The 17,982-nt window shown below is 40.3% G+C and overlaps 1 protein-coding gene across 1 annotated transcript in view; it reads left to right on the plus strand.

The window, feature by feature from the left end:
- LOC149459222 (NACHT, LRR and PYD domains-containing protein 12-like) overlaps positions 1 to 17,982 on the plus strand; it is a 114,416-nt gene that overhangs the window by 35,220 nt on the left and 61,214 nt on the right. Inside the window, exons 6-7 of the mRNA XM_089681436.1 lie at positions 10,586 to 10,750; positions 17,247 to 17,411. Of these exons, the coding sequence (XP_089537562.1) occupies positions 10,586 to 10,750; positions 17,247 to 17,411 (330 nt within the window). The remainder of the gene's footprint in view (positions 1 to 10,585; positions 10,751 to 17,246; positions 17,412 to 17,982) is intronic.

Consider the following 17,982-nt stretch of genomic DNA (forward strand, 5'->3'; position numbering starts at 1 on the left):
CTAAAGACTTGTATGCTTCACCAATGAGAGTCTAAAGAAACTGTACTGTTACTCATGGCTCCAAATAGCCAAGGAGAACTTGGTATGCAGATGTACAATGGCTTCTGCAGATGAGCTATGGTTGTTACCAGATCATCTGGATTTTCTGTCTCAGGGTCCACTGTTCCATCCCTCTTATCTAAATTTGGCTTTGACAGCCTGGCTGTTGAAGCCCAAGTACTGAGAGCTGTGACTGACTCAATCATCCCCACAATTTTAGGTGCCAAAAAAATTAACTTCTTGAAAGGCATATTAATGCACCTGGAAGGATTATTTTGCTTGGTGTGAGCGATGGAAATGTATTCCTCATCAATACCCCTGGTGTCTTGTCCTTTCTTCAGTCAGAGCTTAATCAGTGATTTGCCCTGAGTACAATCAAGGATAAGGTGGTCCATCAGTCTCATACATGGATTGAAATTCGGCCAGTTCAGCAGGGACTGATCGACTTCTGTACAGCCACCCTGCCTGTTTTTTTTACCCAATGATCACTGCCATCAGCTATAGCAGACCTGATCACTGTATTCTGAAGGCAGGGAACTCTCCACACCATTAGAATACAATAGGGAAGGATTCTGCCATCCACTATGAGTGTGTGGCTGGGGAAATTGAATATTTTTTCATTCAACCACCTGGTTGAGTGAAAAAAAAATATTAATGTATGGGCTGTTTATATGTACTTTTTGACCTAAGGTGGTGTCTTCTTTTCACCTCAATCAGGACATAGTTTTTCCATCATTTTGTCAATCACTAAAACACTCTCAGGAGGTGGTACTTCATATACTAGATGTGGTTCAACCTGGTAATATCCACCTCACAGCCATGATCTGAGAGACAATTGGATTTTTTCTTTGTGCTTCTGTAAGGAATTTGCAGAGGTTCCCTTCATCTCACTCCACTATTGCTAGGTGGTGTATCCTGTCCACAGCATTCCAGTAGCTGGAACCATGGGAAGATAGAATGTAGGAGATCTTGAATACAGGTTTGTAGCGATACACTCATGAGGGCCGCTTGTATGCTTGCCCCGCTTTTGCCTTGCTTCACCCAGCAGCAAGGCGCACACACACACACACACACACACACACACACACACACACTGTGGCTCATTGTCTTCAATGACCAGTCTATGGGATGTTTGTTTTTGGAGTTTTATTGTAGAAATGGGGATAGAGATGGGGAATTGTAGTAGGATACTCCAAGATTAGAACAGTTCACACTGAGGATATCTGAACTTATCTCTTAGTTGAGCAGTATTGAAGTCCTGACTGACAACAGATAACACACTTCTATTTAAAATGTAGCAGCGGATAATTTAGTCCTTTGCAGTAGCACCAATTAGACAAACTCTTCAGAACACTTCAGAGCCCTTTCTCAGACCCATGCTGACTATCAAGCACCAGAGGGGTAGCAAAGCACACAGAGTCCTCAAAATATCAAAATAATGTGTCTGTACTCACAAGTCCAAGGACAGAATGGTTGTCTCCTTCCAATCTTCCAAGCGACTCTCCAGTGATACCAAACAGATTTTTGGCAGACAGCTCTCCTCAGTCAACCTACTGTAGAACCAGGGTCACTCTCTAACTTCAGGCCCTCTGGTCGACCCACCTGAGGCCAAATGTCAGCAAGTGCCAGGCGAGGCATCCTGCCTCCAGCCTGGCTTGGTTCAATCAAGGAAAGACACTGAACCCATGTGCTCTCAGAATATAAATACCACTCCCAGCATGCAATGTGGTCACCTTCCCCTGAAATTGGCCAGGGCTGTATCCATATTCATTCTGTTCATTTGCCTAGCCCCTACCCATGTTCTGGAAGGCTTTCATAGCTTCCTGAAGGAAGGCAGAACTCAGACAAACTCAAACACCAGAACGGCATGAGCAGACCTAACTAATCAATCACAGCACACTCTGTTAAGCAGAATACCACACTGAATTTACACTGAGAAACACAGCTATGCTTAACTTAACTATACACATCCTAGCACTTGACTAGGAGGGTGCTACACTCACCCCCCACCAAAAACAGGCCATGTTCTCACTGGCCTGAGCAGCAGCCCCTACAAAAACTTTGTACAGAAATCAAAGCAGAATATCCCACAAACTTGGAGGTAGAAAAGGGAAGTAACATATATACAGATCCCCTAAAAGCAAAACAATTAGCAGTGCAAAAATAAAGTATCTGCTGTACAAGTATATGCACAGGTTTTAGGAAGAGCCCTACCAAGTGCAACTTGTATATGTACCCCCTCGCCAAAAATGGAAGTAATTGGTGGGGTGTAATAAAACACCTACCTAACTACACTCCAAACTCTATCTAACAAACTTTAGACATTATCAGCATTGTACAATATATTACAGTGGAGGGCCTCAGCTGAGGCACAGTAGCTCCTTTCAGTCGTGCAGGAAGAGAACAGAGAACACATATGTACACATTATGTACACATTATACATCCTACTCTACAAGCTAGATGTGGGAACATCCTCCCATGAAGAAGTGATCCTGCCACCAAAAGGCAACTATCAAATCTGCTCTAACATTCTCGTAGCAGACAGATCCAATGATGGTCCACTAATGGCAACTCTTGACACGTCGTCTCTCAGAGCCCTGAAAGAAAACAGGAGGTAGATATCCTGACTAATATGGATATCTAAGTATGTCATGAAAAATATACTCATCACATTTTAAAGTCCTTTTTTCTCTGCTAACCAAAATAAATGCTTCTCAAATGCTTAGGTATTCCTGCATGCAGCACACCTTTTCTTGCGGTACCAGGAATAACTGCTCACACATGGGCCGCAAGCACTCAATAAGGGATCCTTCCCTCACTAGGCACAATACCTTCATAGCAAAGATCTTCGCAAAGTGTCCTTTAGATACTAAAAGAAGAGCTTGGCAAAGGATCCTTCCCCTGCTCTTTGGAAGTGACTTATGTAGGAGTCTCTGTTGATGAGCCATTATCTGCCCCTAAGGCAACAGCTCAAAAGACATCTTCTGAGAAGTAACAAAAGCTGCCCCTTGCACTGGGCAACAGTTGAGTTCCCACCGAAGAACCAAAACTACACAAAGGTTTCTTTTCCTTTGGATACAAATTCTTCTTGCAGCATGCTATTGCCAGAGCCTACAGCAATGTCTTTCCTGAACTCACTTTACCATGGCATGTCCAGGTATGAGCTACCCTTCCTCCTAGTCACAGGAAGGTAGTTGAAAAGATTTAAAATTAGACTGTTATCTCTTTTAGTTTCAGACAGTTACATAGTCTGGCTGAAAAAAAGACAACAGTCCATCCCAGGGAGCGTGCACCACTAGAAAAAGCGGGTGCCGTTTATGAACGGCAACCCGCCCCTGGAGTGCCACCGCCCTGCCGTTTAAAAACAGCAGGAGGATGGCAAGTGGTTAATATGTATACAGGCATAGATATTAGATTTTGATCTCGTCTGCCTTAAATATGGTAGCCTTGGTGCGTAATTCCCACCAGGTTATGGGAGTAATAAGCTTGTGGTAATGATGAGTTATAGTCAACCAATCAATAATATTACATGTTTACCGTGCATGCTATAAAAGCATGAAGCCACATCGCTTAGCCACTCCCTATGAATACAGGTGAAACTCGAAAAATTAGAATATTGTGCAAAAGTTCATTTATTTCAGTAATGCAACTTAAAAGGTGAAACGAATATATGAGATAGACTCATTACATGCAAAGCAAGATAGTTCAAGCCGTGATTTGTCATAATTGTGATGATTATGGCTTACAGCTCATGAAAACCCTAAATCCACGATCTCAGAAAATTAGAATATTGTGAAAAGGTGCAATATTCTAGGCTCAAAGTGTCCCACTCTAATCAGCTAATTAAGCCATAAATGGTCTCTCAGTCTGGTTCAGTAGGAATCACAATCATGGGAAAGACTGTTGACCTGACAGTTGTGCAGAAAACCATCATTGACACCCTCCATAAGGAGGGAAAGCCTCAAAAGGTAATTGCAAAAGACGTTGGATGTTCCAAAGTGCTGTTTCAAAGCACATTAATAGAAAGTTATGTGGAAGGGAAAAGTGTGGAAGAAAGGAGGTGCACAAGCAGCAGGGATGACCGCAGGCTGGAGAGGATTGTCAGGAAAAGGCTATTCAAAAGTGTTGTGGACTTTCACAAAAAGTGGACTGAGGCTGGAGTTAGTGCATCAAGAGCCACCACACACAGACGGATCCTGGACATGGGCTTCAAATGTCGTATTCCTCTTGTCAAGCCGCTCCTGAACAACAAACAACGTCAGAAGCGTCTTACCTGGGCTAAAGAAAAACAGACCTGGTCTATTGCTCAGTGGTCCAAAGTCCTCTTTTCTGATGAGAGCAACTTTTGCATCTCATTTGGAAACCAAGGACCCAGAGTATGGAGGAACAATGGAGAGGCACACACTGCAAGATGCTTGAAGTCCAGTGTGAAGTTTCCACAGTCTGTGTTGATTTGGGGAGCCATGTCATCTTCTGGTGTTGTTCCACTGTGCTTCATTAAGTCCAGAGTCAACGCAGCTGTCTACCAGGAGCCTACATGCTCAGACCTGACCTTTTAACTCAATATATTTGAAGGATTTTTTGGGTTTGGTCCTGCTATCTTTTGCAATCTGTCGTTCGTTTTCAATTTTTGAGGCCTTTATTTCCTTTTTGCATATTCTGTTATATTCTTTGTAATGTTTAAATTATGATAGCATTCCTTCATTTTTATATTTAATAAAAGCTCTTTTCTTATTATTTATAGCTTTTTTAACTTTGGCCGTAAGCCACATAGGTTTGATTTTAGTCTTTGAAACTCGTTGCCCATGGGAATATATTTTGCAGTGTGTTCATGTACCGTCTTTTTGAAGAAATCCCTTTTCTGTGTTGTGTTCATCGATGCCAATATTCCCTCCCAGTCTAAGTCTTGGAGAGCAGCTCTCAGCCTTAGAGAATTATCCCTCTTAAAGTTGAGTGTTTTTATTTTTCCCGTATGTGCTTGTTGTTTACAGCTAACAATAAATGAAATCATGTTATGGTCACTGCTACCCAGATGTTCTTTTATGTGGACATTCGTAATAAGCTCTGCATGGTTTGAGTTTATAATTTTTTGCCCTTTAACTGTTACTGCAGTACCATTACTCCAGTCAATTTCTGGGTAGTTAAAATCCCCCATTATTTTTTTTTAATCCAAACTAAAATCTCCATTAGCACTGTCCCAGCCCTTGCAGCACTTTTGATCTGTTCAAATTTCTGAGTCTCCACCTCCTCAATAACACTGAAAGGCTTATAACAAACTCCATTGATTACCTTTGTAGTATACAACCCAACGTGCAGTTCCACCCATAATGCTTCAGCCTCAGCACACTTTCCATCAACTAGGTCCTCTTTCACACTTTCCACCACCTTTCCTTTTTACTCTGTCTCTCCAAAAGAGAACGTAGCCAGGAATATTAATGGCCCAGTCATGTGAAGAATAAAGCCAAGATTCAGCAATACCAATTAAAAATAGTTCTCTTGATGCACCAAAGCTTCCAACTCACCTATTTTGTTTGGCAGACTTCTGGCATTGGTGAACAAACACTAAGTCATTGACACCTTGTGTACACGTATTTTGCATATTTTTTATTTTCACACAAATGGTACCAATTCCAGTGGTTGTTTGTAACAGGGGAACCTTCCTATCTCTCATAGCCCTCCCCCCATCTTTCCCCATTCAACCCACCAATAAGGACTGACCCCTATCTGATCTGTCTGCCCCATTATAGTCTAATTCTCCCTCCCTTCTCGATCCTAGTTTAAATACTCCTCCAGTGTCCCTATAAACCTCTCCCCCCAGCACAGCAGACCCCCTTCCATTTAGGTGCAAACCATCTCTAGCATATATTGTAGGTTGCACCCCAATGAAAAGTCAGCCCAGTGCTCTAGAGAACTCAATGCATAGCGGAAGGACTTGGGTTTCTAATCTCCCCCTATCTTTCCTGAGTTGTGCATGACACAGGTAATATTTCAGAGAATATCACCTTGGAGGTCCTTCCCTTCAATTTTAAGTTAAAGCAAATACGTCTTAAGGTAGTCACCTGCAGTAGTGAACACAATACGTCAAACAGTATTTAAAATATACTCAAAGGGAGCCTTTGACCCTAGATATGAAAGGGAAAAGAAAGACTTCTGAGTGCCAGCCTGCTCCTTTAAAATCCTGATGCCACAGGTCCAATGATGACAACACTCTTTGTAAGGGCTAAACATGTGAGCAATTCTATTACCAAATTCTAGATAGAGCCCCCCTTTATTATATATGCATAAATGTAATGTACAGAGTCCTTGGCTTGAGAGGTAGCAAAAGGAGACTTTTTTTCCATAATAAATTTGTATTTGGTTTTACAAATATAGTTACATCAACAAAAAAACAAAAATAGGACAGTGAAAATCTACACAATATCACAGTATAGGTGTTGTGGTAAAGTTTAACAAAGAGAAAAAAAGGAAATATTGAATAATTCATAACAGTTCTACTAGTTTCATGAAATAATCATTTTAGAGTATCCAAAAAAAGGTTACACATAATAATATCTTAGGTTACAGATCTGAACCAGTCGGACCAGGATTTCCAAGCTTTGGCAAATTTTGTAATTCTATAGTTTAGGCAAGCTAAAGATTTCTCATAGATCAAGTGGGTCTGGACTAGTTCAATGACTTCTTTTAGAGAAGGGGCCAAGTCTTTTTCCCAGTGTCTAGTAATGGTAAGTCTTGATGCTAGAAGAATATGTGTCACTAAGAGTCGATAATGGATTGGATATGCATTTGGTAAGGAGTTAGATTGCATCTTGTGGAAATTTTGTGCATTGGTTCCCAAAGGTTAACACATTTAGTAGCTAAAAAAACATTCCTGAATGCTCTTTCCCACTGCTCATTAGAGATTTCAGTCTCGAAGTCTTTTTCCCACTTGATTAAGAGTACAGAAGTCTTATTAAATTCTAATTTACATTGTAGAAAGTTATAAAATAGGGTTATACCACCTGATTTAGGAGTAGAGGAGCTATAGAACTGTAAAGATACTTTGGGTATATATATATTTTTTACTGGATGTTTCGATATGCAACGACTGATGCGTGTATAGGTTGATTTTTCAGAAGGAAGGAGGTTAAATTCTTTCATAAGGAATTCAAAATTTTGTATGTAGTTATTAACACAAATATCTTGTATTGTGCGTATGCCATTATGTTTCCAATTTGAGATAGTTGTTTTACTAGTGGGAATCCATTGCCACAAGCTTGCTTGTAGTACGACGCTTAAATCTGTAATAGAGGTTAGAGTTTTTTCAATGCCACCCCATTTTGTATCATCTTCCACTATAAACCAGTGCTTGAGTTGGTAATGATGCTTTGGGATAGTCCCTAATGTCAACAAATCACATTCCTCCTATTTTTTTGTGTTTGATTAATATATTATGTGCACATCTAGGTCTCACATTTCCCCAGATGTATTTTTTAAGCATAGATTGTAGTTTTGTTAGATATGAAGATTTAATTGGGATTGGAATTGATCTAAATACTGTATACTGTGGCAGGTCAGAAAGTGGTTATCTGTGTGTTTCACTTCCAACAATAAGTTCTTTTCTATCACCATGAAGATTAATGCTGAAAGTTGAGTCTGTCCAGTTATATTCTTATGTTTTTATATATTTTTTCCATGAATGTGTATTAAATTATTCCCAACAGCATATTCTCTTCATTTCATAGCTTTTCCCTTGGTTGCACTGCTGCCAGTAGTGTATGTTTTATATTAGAGTTATTATCCAATCATATTTAGCCATGACAGCCACTTTAAGTTATTATATGCCTCCTAGATGGCTCCAGTGTCTCCAACTCAAAATCACAATTGTCTCACAGCCTGTTTACATGCATGACCATTTAATATATATATATATACACATACACACACATACAGTGTATATGTATATATATATATATATATATATATATATATATATATATATAGCTAAATGGTTAGCACTTCCGCCTGGCAGTACTAGGGTCGCTGGTTCGAATCCCAACCACGGCACCCCCTACCTGTTGCATGTTCTCCCTGTGCCTACGTGGGTTTCCTCCAGGTACTCCGGTTTCCTCCCACACTCCAAAGACATGCTGGTAGGTTAATTGTATCCTGTCTAAATTGGCCCTATTATGTGTATGTGTGAATGTGAGTTAGAGACCTTAGATTGTACGCCCCTTGAGGGTTAGGGACTGATGTGAATGTACAATATATATATGTAAAGCGCTGCGTAAATGGACGGCGCTATATAAGTACCTGTAATAAATATATATATATATATATATATATATACACACACACACCCATACATACATACCATATATATATACACACACAGTAGTCCATGTAGCAGTGAAGTGTCAGGTTCCCCTAGGATGGGAAGTGATGACATTAGCCCAGGACCCCGAGCAGTCAGCAGTCTCTGCTCGGAGGATCGGTCTGTACATCTCCAGTACACACACTGGCACACACAATCCCCCAGCTGTTACAGGGAGCCTGCTAGTGAAAGGATGGGGCATGTCCAGTGCTGGCTCTGCCTTCTTCTACACTGGACACAATCAATAGGTAGAGGTGTGCTCTGGTTGCAGGGTTAATGTGAGTAGGATGATTAGGCCCAATGTGTATGAGAGGGAAGAGATTTAGTGCTGGGAGGCTGTCTGTCCTCACTGAGAGCCGCAGCCTGGACTCCGCACCCCAGCAGGAGACATCAAAGGTGATCCGAGCCTAGAAGAATGGTGGGTCATGGAGGTGACAGGAGGAGGAGAGGGGCGGACAATGATCGGGGTGAGGGGAGCGGATGCTAATTGATCATGTGGGACGCCGCCATGTCATGAATGATCCTTCAGCTGAAGGGACGGGTGGCAGAGGGGGAGGAAGATGCCAGGTGTCTGGGGCCAGTGTAGCAGCTTGCTGCCACTCCTTCCAGTGTTCCTCTCAGACGCAGTCCTTTATTGCAAACTGGCTGATGGATGCTGATCATTGCAGAGTTTTGTAACTGTCTCTTTTTTTTGCTTGTTTCTCTGTATGATTGGTTAATACAGTTACTTCATATTTGGTTAATATACGCTTTGACTTTAATATTGGTGCAGGTGGCATCTTATGACACTTATTTTAGCAAATTAAAAGAAATTTACCAGTTTCATGTTTTGTTGATTTATTATTTTCTACTGTTATTTATTTTTTATTTTTTTTTGGGGGGGGGTGCAAGTTGCTGGTCTTGCCTAGGGTGAAAAATAGTCTAGTGCTGGCCCTGAATACTGGAAGCCATACAACCAAGAGAAAAGCTGTGAAATTAAAAGACAAGACTATCGGGAATAATTTATTATACATTTATGGAAAAAAAATATATTAAAACTCAAGTCAGTGATTCTGATCCTTTAGGCCAGCAGAGAAGGCCTTGCTGGTCCTAATGGGCCAACACTGGTATGGAGAGATCACCATCTCTACACATGGATGGCAATATTGGGGTGTCTGCTCCGTTATAACATTTTTCTTATAAAAAATTCTATTTGCTGGAGTTTTATAAAGTGATCTAATATACATGAGTTCAATAAAGAGAAATGAGGTTTTACATTTATTCTTGGGGGGAGAAATTAATTTTCTTCTGGTAATATTCTTCTCTTCTTCTACAGTTTGGCTGATAATCACCTGACAGACAGTTCCTGCCCCCACCTGGCATCTGTAATAAGAAATAACCAGACACTGAGGACATTAGACCTGTCAAATAACAATCTGGCGGGTCCTCATTTCAGTGATATGATGGTAGCTCTGACTACAAGCCAGATAGAGGAATTATGGTATATAAATATCATGATAATTATATAATGCAAATATGTATTCTCTTTCATATTTTTATACATAGCTAATCTTTGACTGTTTTGTAATTGTTTGATTTTATCACACTCTGTTATCAGCAGTGAAGTAGTCATTTCATGAAATCTTGTTAAAATCCGATATTCTGTTTTGTCTGGTAGCTAATGAAATAGATGAGACTATAAAAAGGTCATACAAAAGGAGAATCTGATCTTACTGCATTGACCAATCAGAGCCTTATAAGAGCTTGATCATCTACTATGCTACAGTATGTGGGGAATCTCCCCATTACTTCCCATGAGTACAGAGCTCTTATCAGCAGAGATAAGTAGAATATCAGAGAAATGTCATCTCGTCCAATCACTAGCACTGCTGATTCCGGCATCACACTGTCTGTTGATGCGATTCATGCTCCATACACAAGAAGATTATATAGCACAATGTGAGTCATGTCAGTTGTATTCTGTGGTCATCCTGTGTATGGAGATATCACCATCTCTACACATAGATGGCAATAATGGGGTGTCTACTCCACTACATTTTTCTTTTAAAATTCTATTTACTAGAGTTTTATAAAGTGATCTAATATAAATGATTTTACTAAAGAGAAATGAGCTCCATTTACGTAAAGAATAGTTACATTTATTCCTGGGGGAGAAATGTATTTTCTTCTGGTAACATTCTTCTCTTCTTCTACAGTTTGTGGAAGAGTCAACTGACAGACAGTTCCTGCCCCCACCTGGCATCTGGAATAAGAAATAACCAGACACTGAAGACACTGAACCTGTCTGAGAACAATCTGGAGGGTCCTCATTTCAGTGATCTGATGGCAGCTCTGACAACAAGCAGGATAGAGAAATTACTGTGAGTATAATAGGACTGATTGGCACAATATCATTCTGGGACAGTTCTATATCTAAACCACATAATAATATATACAAATTATGTTGTAAGCAAAATCCATTTTTATAATAATAATAATAATAATAGAGACATGATCTCGGCCTGGAGGAGTGAATCCACATTTTTGCTAAGCTTCCAGACCTGTCCACCACCTACAGCCTAACCATGGCCATTTACCGATCTCTGTCTACCAAAGTGGGTGACCAATAAGAGGAAGCCAGAGAAGCATCCACAGCTGTGGACTGCTCCTGCCATAGAACGCTTTCTAAAACAAATTCAGCCGACAGTTTCTATCCCTTAGACTGGCAAGATGGAACCAGCAGTGGGTCCCAGAGTGCCATGTGAGCTCCCCATCAGTGCAGAGTGCTGTGTCTGAGAACTGAAAGGGATACCAGTGAACACAACTTGCCACCTCTCTCTCCACTCAGCAATTTGTCTTCCTGCCTTCCACACTCTATGACCAATTGGAGCCCACAATGAGTACAGCTCCATTTACTGTGGCAGATATAGTCTGGCTGGCCTCAGCCACTCCCAGGGAACAGGCACAGCCACTCACAAGGAACACCAGCTCACTGCTGCTATGAAAACCTAGTGAGTAGCATGGAAACTGATATCCATGTTGATATACTTAAATTGCAACAAGAAGTGAATTAAATTGATAGTAAACTAAATGTTGTGGTACAAGAGACTGATGATTTGAAAAATACAGTTGCATGTCCAGAGTGCATTGTGTACACTAAGATCTCAGGGGGCACAATTACACCTTTTAATTCACAACTTGGTAAATTATAGCTGTCATCAGAATATTTGGCCACAAGGAATCCCTATGGTCACCTCCCAAGCTGACCTTCATGCCACAGCTGCCGCAATCTTTAACAGTTACCTGTGCTGCCAACACCAGACAGACATCACCATTGAAAGGGTCCATAGAGCTCCGAGACCCAAGTCTGCTGCCTTGGATTTCGATGGAGCTCATATTAAATTTACTCCCGGGCATTCCCAGCGAACACTGTAGATGCGATGGGCAATTAAATCACTCTTGGATGGACTCTGTGCTAAAGATCTGGCGTTCACCTTATTGTGCATAACTGCAACTGCACTTTTGCTCTGAAACACCCATCTGAACTGCCAGACTTGTTTATGTTTGTGGATTTGGAACCAATCCAAGTTCCTGATTGGCTCAGTATCTCTATCTCTGCACCCACACCAGTCACGGCCTCTGCAGTAGGTTACACTATCCTGGGAGATCATCCACTCCTCCTAGGAACAAGGAATAATACTACAGAACCATGGCAGTTATCCAGACTGTTTCTTTAACACTTGAATTTAGTTATCCAACCTTGGCCACATTTTCTTCTCACCACTCCTTAGGATTGTGATGATGCTAGGGAGACTCAGCTGTTTCTTTCAAGATGTGTGTGTTCTCTTCCCAGATCCATCACCCACCAGCTGACCTCAGGCCAGTAAACAACATGTTTATTAAGGAGCGGGTGGCTGCTGCGTCCTTAACAACCCCGCTAACAGCTAAGTGTAAACAAAGCAATTGGCAGCAACTAAAATTTCAGGGAAAAAAACAGTGTGTGGGTCCCCCCCCAATCCATACCAAACCCTTCCGGTCTGTTATGGATTTTAAGGGGAACCCCACACCAAAATGTAAAAAGAAAATTTGTGCCCCCCCCACAATCCACACGTGTCTGGGTTTGGAGGTTGCGAATGTGCTAAGTGTAAAGTTTGGTGAAGGGAGGATGATGGTGTGGGGTGGTTTTTCAGGGGTTGGGCTTGGCCCCTTAGTTCCAGTGAAGGGAACACTTAAGGCGTCAGCATACCAAGACATTTTGGACAATTTCATGTTCTCGACTTTGTGGGAACAGTTTGGGGATGGCTCCTTTCTGTTCCAACATGACTGCGCACCAGTGCACAAAGCAAGGATGAATTTTTAGGTGGAGGAACTTGACTGGCCTGACCTCAACCCAATAGAATACCTTTGGGATGAATTAGAGTGGAGACTGCAAGCCAGGCCTTCTCATCCCTCAGGCCTGACCTCACGAATGTGCTTTTGGAAGAGTGGTCAAACATTCCCATAGACACATTCCTAAACCTTGTAGACAGTTTTCCCAGAAGAGTTGAAGATAGTATAGCTGTAAAGGGTGGGGCAACTCAATATCGAACCCTGTGGACTAATACTGGGATGCCATTAAAGTTCATGTGTGTGTAAAGGCAGGCATCCCAATACTTTTGTCAGTATAGTGTATATTCACATGGGCAACAAGTTTAAAAGGCTTAAAATAAAACCTATGTGGCTTACGGTCAAAGTTAACCGCTTGCCCGTTGCCCTATAGTAGAAGTACTGCTACAGGGTGGCAGGGTTGTGCAAAATCACTTATATATACACGTGATTTGCATCTCCGCCATTGGCCGCTAGAGATGTCAATCACTAGGTCCCGGACGGTGATTTCCTTCTGGCACTCAGTGATCGCCAGGGAAAGCTGACAGTTGAGAGACCTGTGTGTAAATAACACAACTCTCTCCTCTGTCAGTATAGACATTCTGCTTTGTATTTCTCTGCACAGCAGAGAAATACAAAAAGCATATCTATGTTGTAAAACAGCAGACATCACAATGTGAAACACACACAGCACAATTAACCCTTTCACCGCCCCAGATTTTAACCTCTTCCTACCCAATGTCATTAGTACAGTGTCAGTGCTTTATATTAGCACTGATCACTGTATTAATGTCACTGGGGATGTCAGCGGCAGTTAGCTCCCACCCAGTGTCAGAATGCCCGCTGCAGTCCTATTATAAGTCACTGATCACCACCATTACTAGTATAAAAAAAAATAAAATGAAAATTCTGCTATATACCGCCATTTGTACATGCTATAATTTTCATGTAAACCAATTAACTTACATGTGTTGGGATTTTGTTTTTAGCAAAGACATGTAGCAGAATACATTTTGGCCGAAATATGACGAAATTTTATTTTTTAAAAATTGTTTTACTGGATATGTTTTATAGCAAAAAGTTCAAATGTATTTTTATTTTTTTCAAAAATTGTCGGTCTTTTTTTGTTTATAGCGCAAAAAATAAAAAACACAGAGGTGATCGAATACCACAGAAAAAAGCTTTATTTGTGGGGAAAAAAGGACATAAAATGTAATTTGGGTGCAGCGTTGCATGACTGCAAAATTGTCAGTTAAAGTAACACAGTGCCATATCGCAAAAAATGGCCTGGCCAGGAAGGAGGTGAATCCTCTGGAGGGCAAGTAGTTAAAAAAGCTATAAATAAGAAAAGAGCTTTTATAAAATATAAAAATTTAGGAACACTGTCATCGTTTAAATATTACAACGAATATACAGAATATGTAAAAAGGAAATCAAGGCTGCAAACATTTAAATTGAAGACAGATTACAAAAGATAGCAGGACAAACCCCCAAACTTCATGCAAACATGTAGGCCCTTTACAAAATAATCTAGAGTGGGTGACTGGGGACCCAAAGGAAGGTAAATTTATTAAAAACCTTCTTCAGCTGTGTATGCAAAAGGAGCATGGAGAATCTCTTGTTTATAATGGACATGGTATTAACACAGCCCCAGGTGATCCACAATGGCTCAAAACTGATATGATCCAAAAATATTTAGACAAAATAAAAGTGAATAAAGCACCTGGACCGGATGGAATACACCCACTTTTCCTTAAAGAATTAAGCTCTATCATTTCAAAGCCATTATTTCTAATTTGTTGGGACTCTTTAACGACTGGCATAATACCTCTGGATTGACGTTAGGCCAATGTGGTTTCTATATTTAAAAAGGGATCAAAATCTTTATCAAGTAATTACAGACCTATTAGTTTAACTTCTATGGTTGGGAAGATACTGGAGAGTTTAATAAAAGACCACATAGATGAGTTCTTGCTGGAAAAAAATATTTTAAGCAACAGACAGCATGGACTCATGAAAGTCAGAAGTTGTCAAATAAATCGGATTTCTTATTATGAGGAGGTGAGCAAAACCTTGGACAGAGGGGTGGCGGTGGACGTGGTATACTTGGATTTGGCAAAAGCGTGGCTCTGGAAGTGGTATACTTGGATTTTGCAAAAGCAATTCCCCACACACACGGCTAATGTGTAATGTAAAGTCTACAGGCTTGGAAAAATCTGTATGGAAATGGATAGAAAACTACATTCAGAGAGTAGTGGTTAATGATTCATACTCTGAATGGTCTCGAGTTGTTAGAGATGTACCCCAGGGTTCAGTGTTGGGACCCTTACTTTTTAATTTATAAACGATATAGGGTCTGGAATTAACAGTACCATTTCAATCTTTGCAGATGACACCAAGCTGTGCAGTGGAATAACGTCCTTACAGGATGTCTCTAATTTACAAGCTGACCTCAATGCACTTGGGGGCTAAGAATATGCATGCATCATACATACTAGGGGGGAGTACGACTGGGGGAATCAATGGTAGAGAAGAATCTGGGAGTTCTGGTAGACCATAGGCTTAATAGTGGCATGCAATGTCAAGCTGCAGTTTTCAAAGTAAACAAAATCCTCTCTTATATTAAAAGAGGTATAGACTCCAGAGAGAGATATCATTTTACCCTTGTACAAATCATTAGTAAGACCTCATCTGGAATATGCAGTTCAGTTTTGGGCACCAATTCACAAAAAGAACACTGGGGAACTGGAGAAAGTACAGAAAGAGCTACCAAACTGATACGAGGAATGGAGGAGCTCAGCTATGAGGAAAGATAAGAGGAACTGAATTTATTCTTTCTTGAGAAGAGGAGATTAAGGGGGGATATGATCAACATGTATAAATACATCAGTGGTTCATATAGTGAACTCGGTGTAGAGCTATTCACCCTGAGGTCATTACAGAGGACAAGGGGGCACTCTTTACCTCTAGAGGAAAAGAAATTTAATCTCCAAACATGGAATAGACTCCCTCAAGAGTTTGTTCTGGCCAGCTCAGTGGATTGCTTTAAAAAAGTCCTGGATTCTTTCTTAGATACATAGAATAAAACTGGATACTAACATTTATAGGCAAAGTTGATTCAGGGAATATCCGCATGCCTCTCGGAGGATCAGGAAGGAATTTTTTTCCCTGCCAGAGCAAATTGCATCATGCTTTGCTGGCTGTTTGTGCCTTCCTTTTGATCAACTGTGGGTGTAGGATTATAATTTTTTTTTTCTTTTTTAATGGTTGAACTGGATGTACTTTTGTTCTTTTTCAGCCAGACTAACTATGTAACTATGATTATTATCTCTTCACCTTACGTCTCCCTCTCTTGTGAGTAAACTTGTGGGTAATTACATATATCTCTGCATGCTCATGTTAGCATTCCCCGTCCCCCACTTTTTTCTTCTTTCCTATATCTACCCTTCTTATAGGCTTGTGGTTTCCTATGTTTCCTCAGGTTGGAGTCCTTTCCACGTCTCCCACCCCCTTCCTCTATACTTGGAAGCCATTTTCCCATTTTGTGCTTTTGGCTAATTAAGAGTAAATTCACCGACGCCGTAGGCCAACATTTATAGTCGCTTTCTGATGTATCATAGGGCTATTCATTGTGTAAGACTGGTCTATCTAACTTGATTAGTTTGTATTTTTTTTTCTTTTATACACGATCTGGAATTTTGTAGTATATCATTGTGACCAATGATTGCTTTTTCCTGTTTTAGTGAAACTCTCAACTAAATAATGTTAAAAAAAATAATAGTAATGTAATTTTATGGGGTTTTTTTTCTTTTGTCTTTATTCAATAACGGGCTGCAATCTAATTCTGGGATCTTACCACACTCTGTTATCAGCAGTAAGATAGTTAATTTCATTATATAATTTAGAAAATGATATCTTGTTTTGTCAGTTAACTTGTAAATTGGTGAGATAATAGGTCATACACAGGGGAGTATGATCTTACTGCAAATGAATGATCAGCGCTTTATGTAAGCTTGCTGTCACCTGAAAATGCCTATCCACTATTCAATGTGAGGGAAATCCCCGTTACTACACATCCAGTATTCAGTGTTGGGTGATCGTCTCAGTACTTTCGATGTGTACAAAGCTCCTATCGGCAGAGATAAATAGCATATCAGATACAAATCAGCCCGTCCAATCACTAGCATTGTCGATTCCGGCCTCATAGTGTCTGCTGATATGATTCATGCTCCATACACAAGGAAATGATGGCACAATACGAGTCATGTCAGTGGTATTCTGTGGTCATCCTGTGTATGGAATATCACCTACACAAGGAGGACAATATTGTGGTGTCTACACCATTATAACATTTTTTTATAAAATGCTATTTACTGGAGTTTTATAAAGTGATCTAATATAAATTATTCCAATAAAGAGAAATGCATTCCATTTACAGTATGTGGAGAATAGTTATATTCTTTCCTGGGAGAGAAATTCATTTTGTTCTGGTTTCATTCTTCTCTTCTATAGATTGGATAGAAATCACCTGACAGACAGTTCCTGCCCCTACCTGACATCTGGAGTAAGAAATAACCAGACACTGAGGACACTGGACCTGTCTATTAACAATCTGGAGGGTCCTCATTTCAGTGATCTGATGGCAGCTCTGACAACAAGCCAGATAGAGGAATTTCTGTGAGTATAACAAGACCAACTGAGACAATAATATTCTGGGACAGCTTTATATACTGTATAACCCACATAAATATTATATGATATTAATGTAATTTCATATATCTCTGTTTACCTTTATGTATAGCCAATCCTAGACGGTTGTTCAATTCTTGGCTCTTATCACACTCTATTATCAGTGATGCAACATTCTTTTCGTAAAATATTGCTAAAATCTTGCTATGCAATGTAAACTATGTTAGTCTCTTAATTATTAAAATAGGAGATTATAGGAAGTCATACATTGGGGAATCTGATCTTACTGCAATAAATGTTCAAAGCCACATATGAGCTTCCTGTCACCTGACATCACCATCTGTTATCCAGTCTCCGTGGGATCTCTCCATTACTTTCTATGAGTACAGAGCTCTTAACAGCAGAAATAAATAGAATGTTTCGTCTAATCACTAGTAATGGTGATTCTGACCTCACACTGTCTGCTGATGCGATTCATTCTTCATACACAAGGAGATCATAGCACGATACGAATCATGTCAGTGGTATTCTGTGGTCATCCTGTGTATGGAGATACCAC

Source organism: Staurois parvus, unplaced genomic scaffold, assembly GCF_062004578.1.
Source record: "Staurois parvus isolate SC_StPar_1 unplaced genomic scaffold, SC_StPar_1.0 ptg000267l, whole genome shotgun sequence".
Taxonomy (NCBI): domain Eukaryota; kingdom Metazoa; phylum Chordata; class Amphibia; order Anura; family Ranidae; genus Staurois; species Staurois parvus.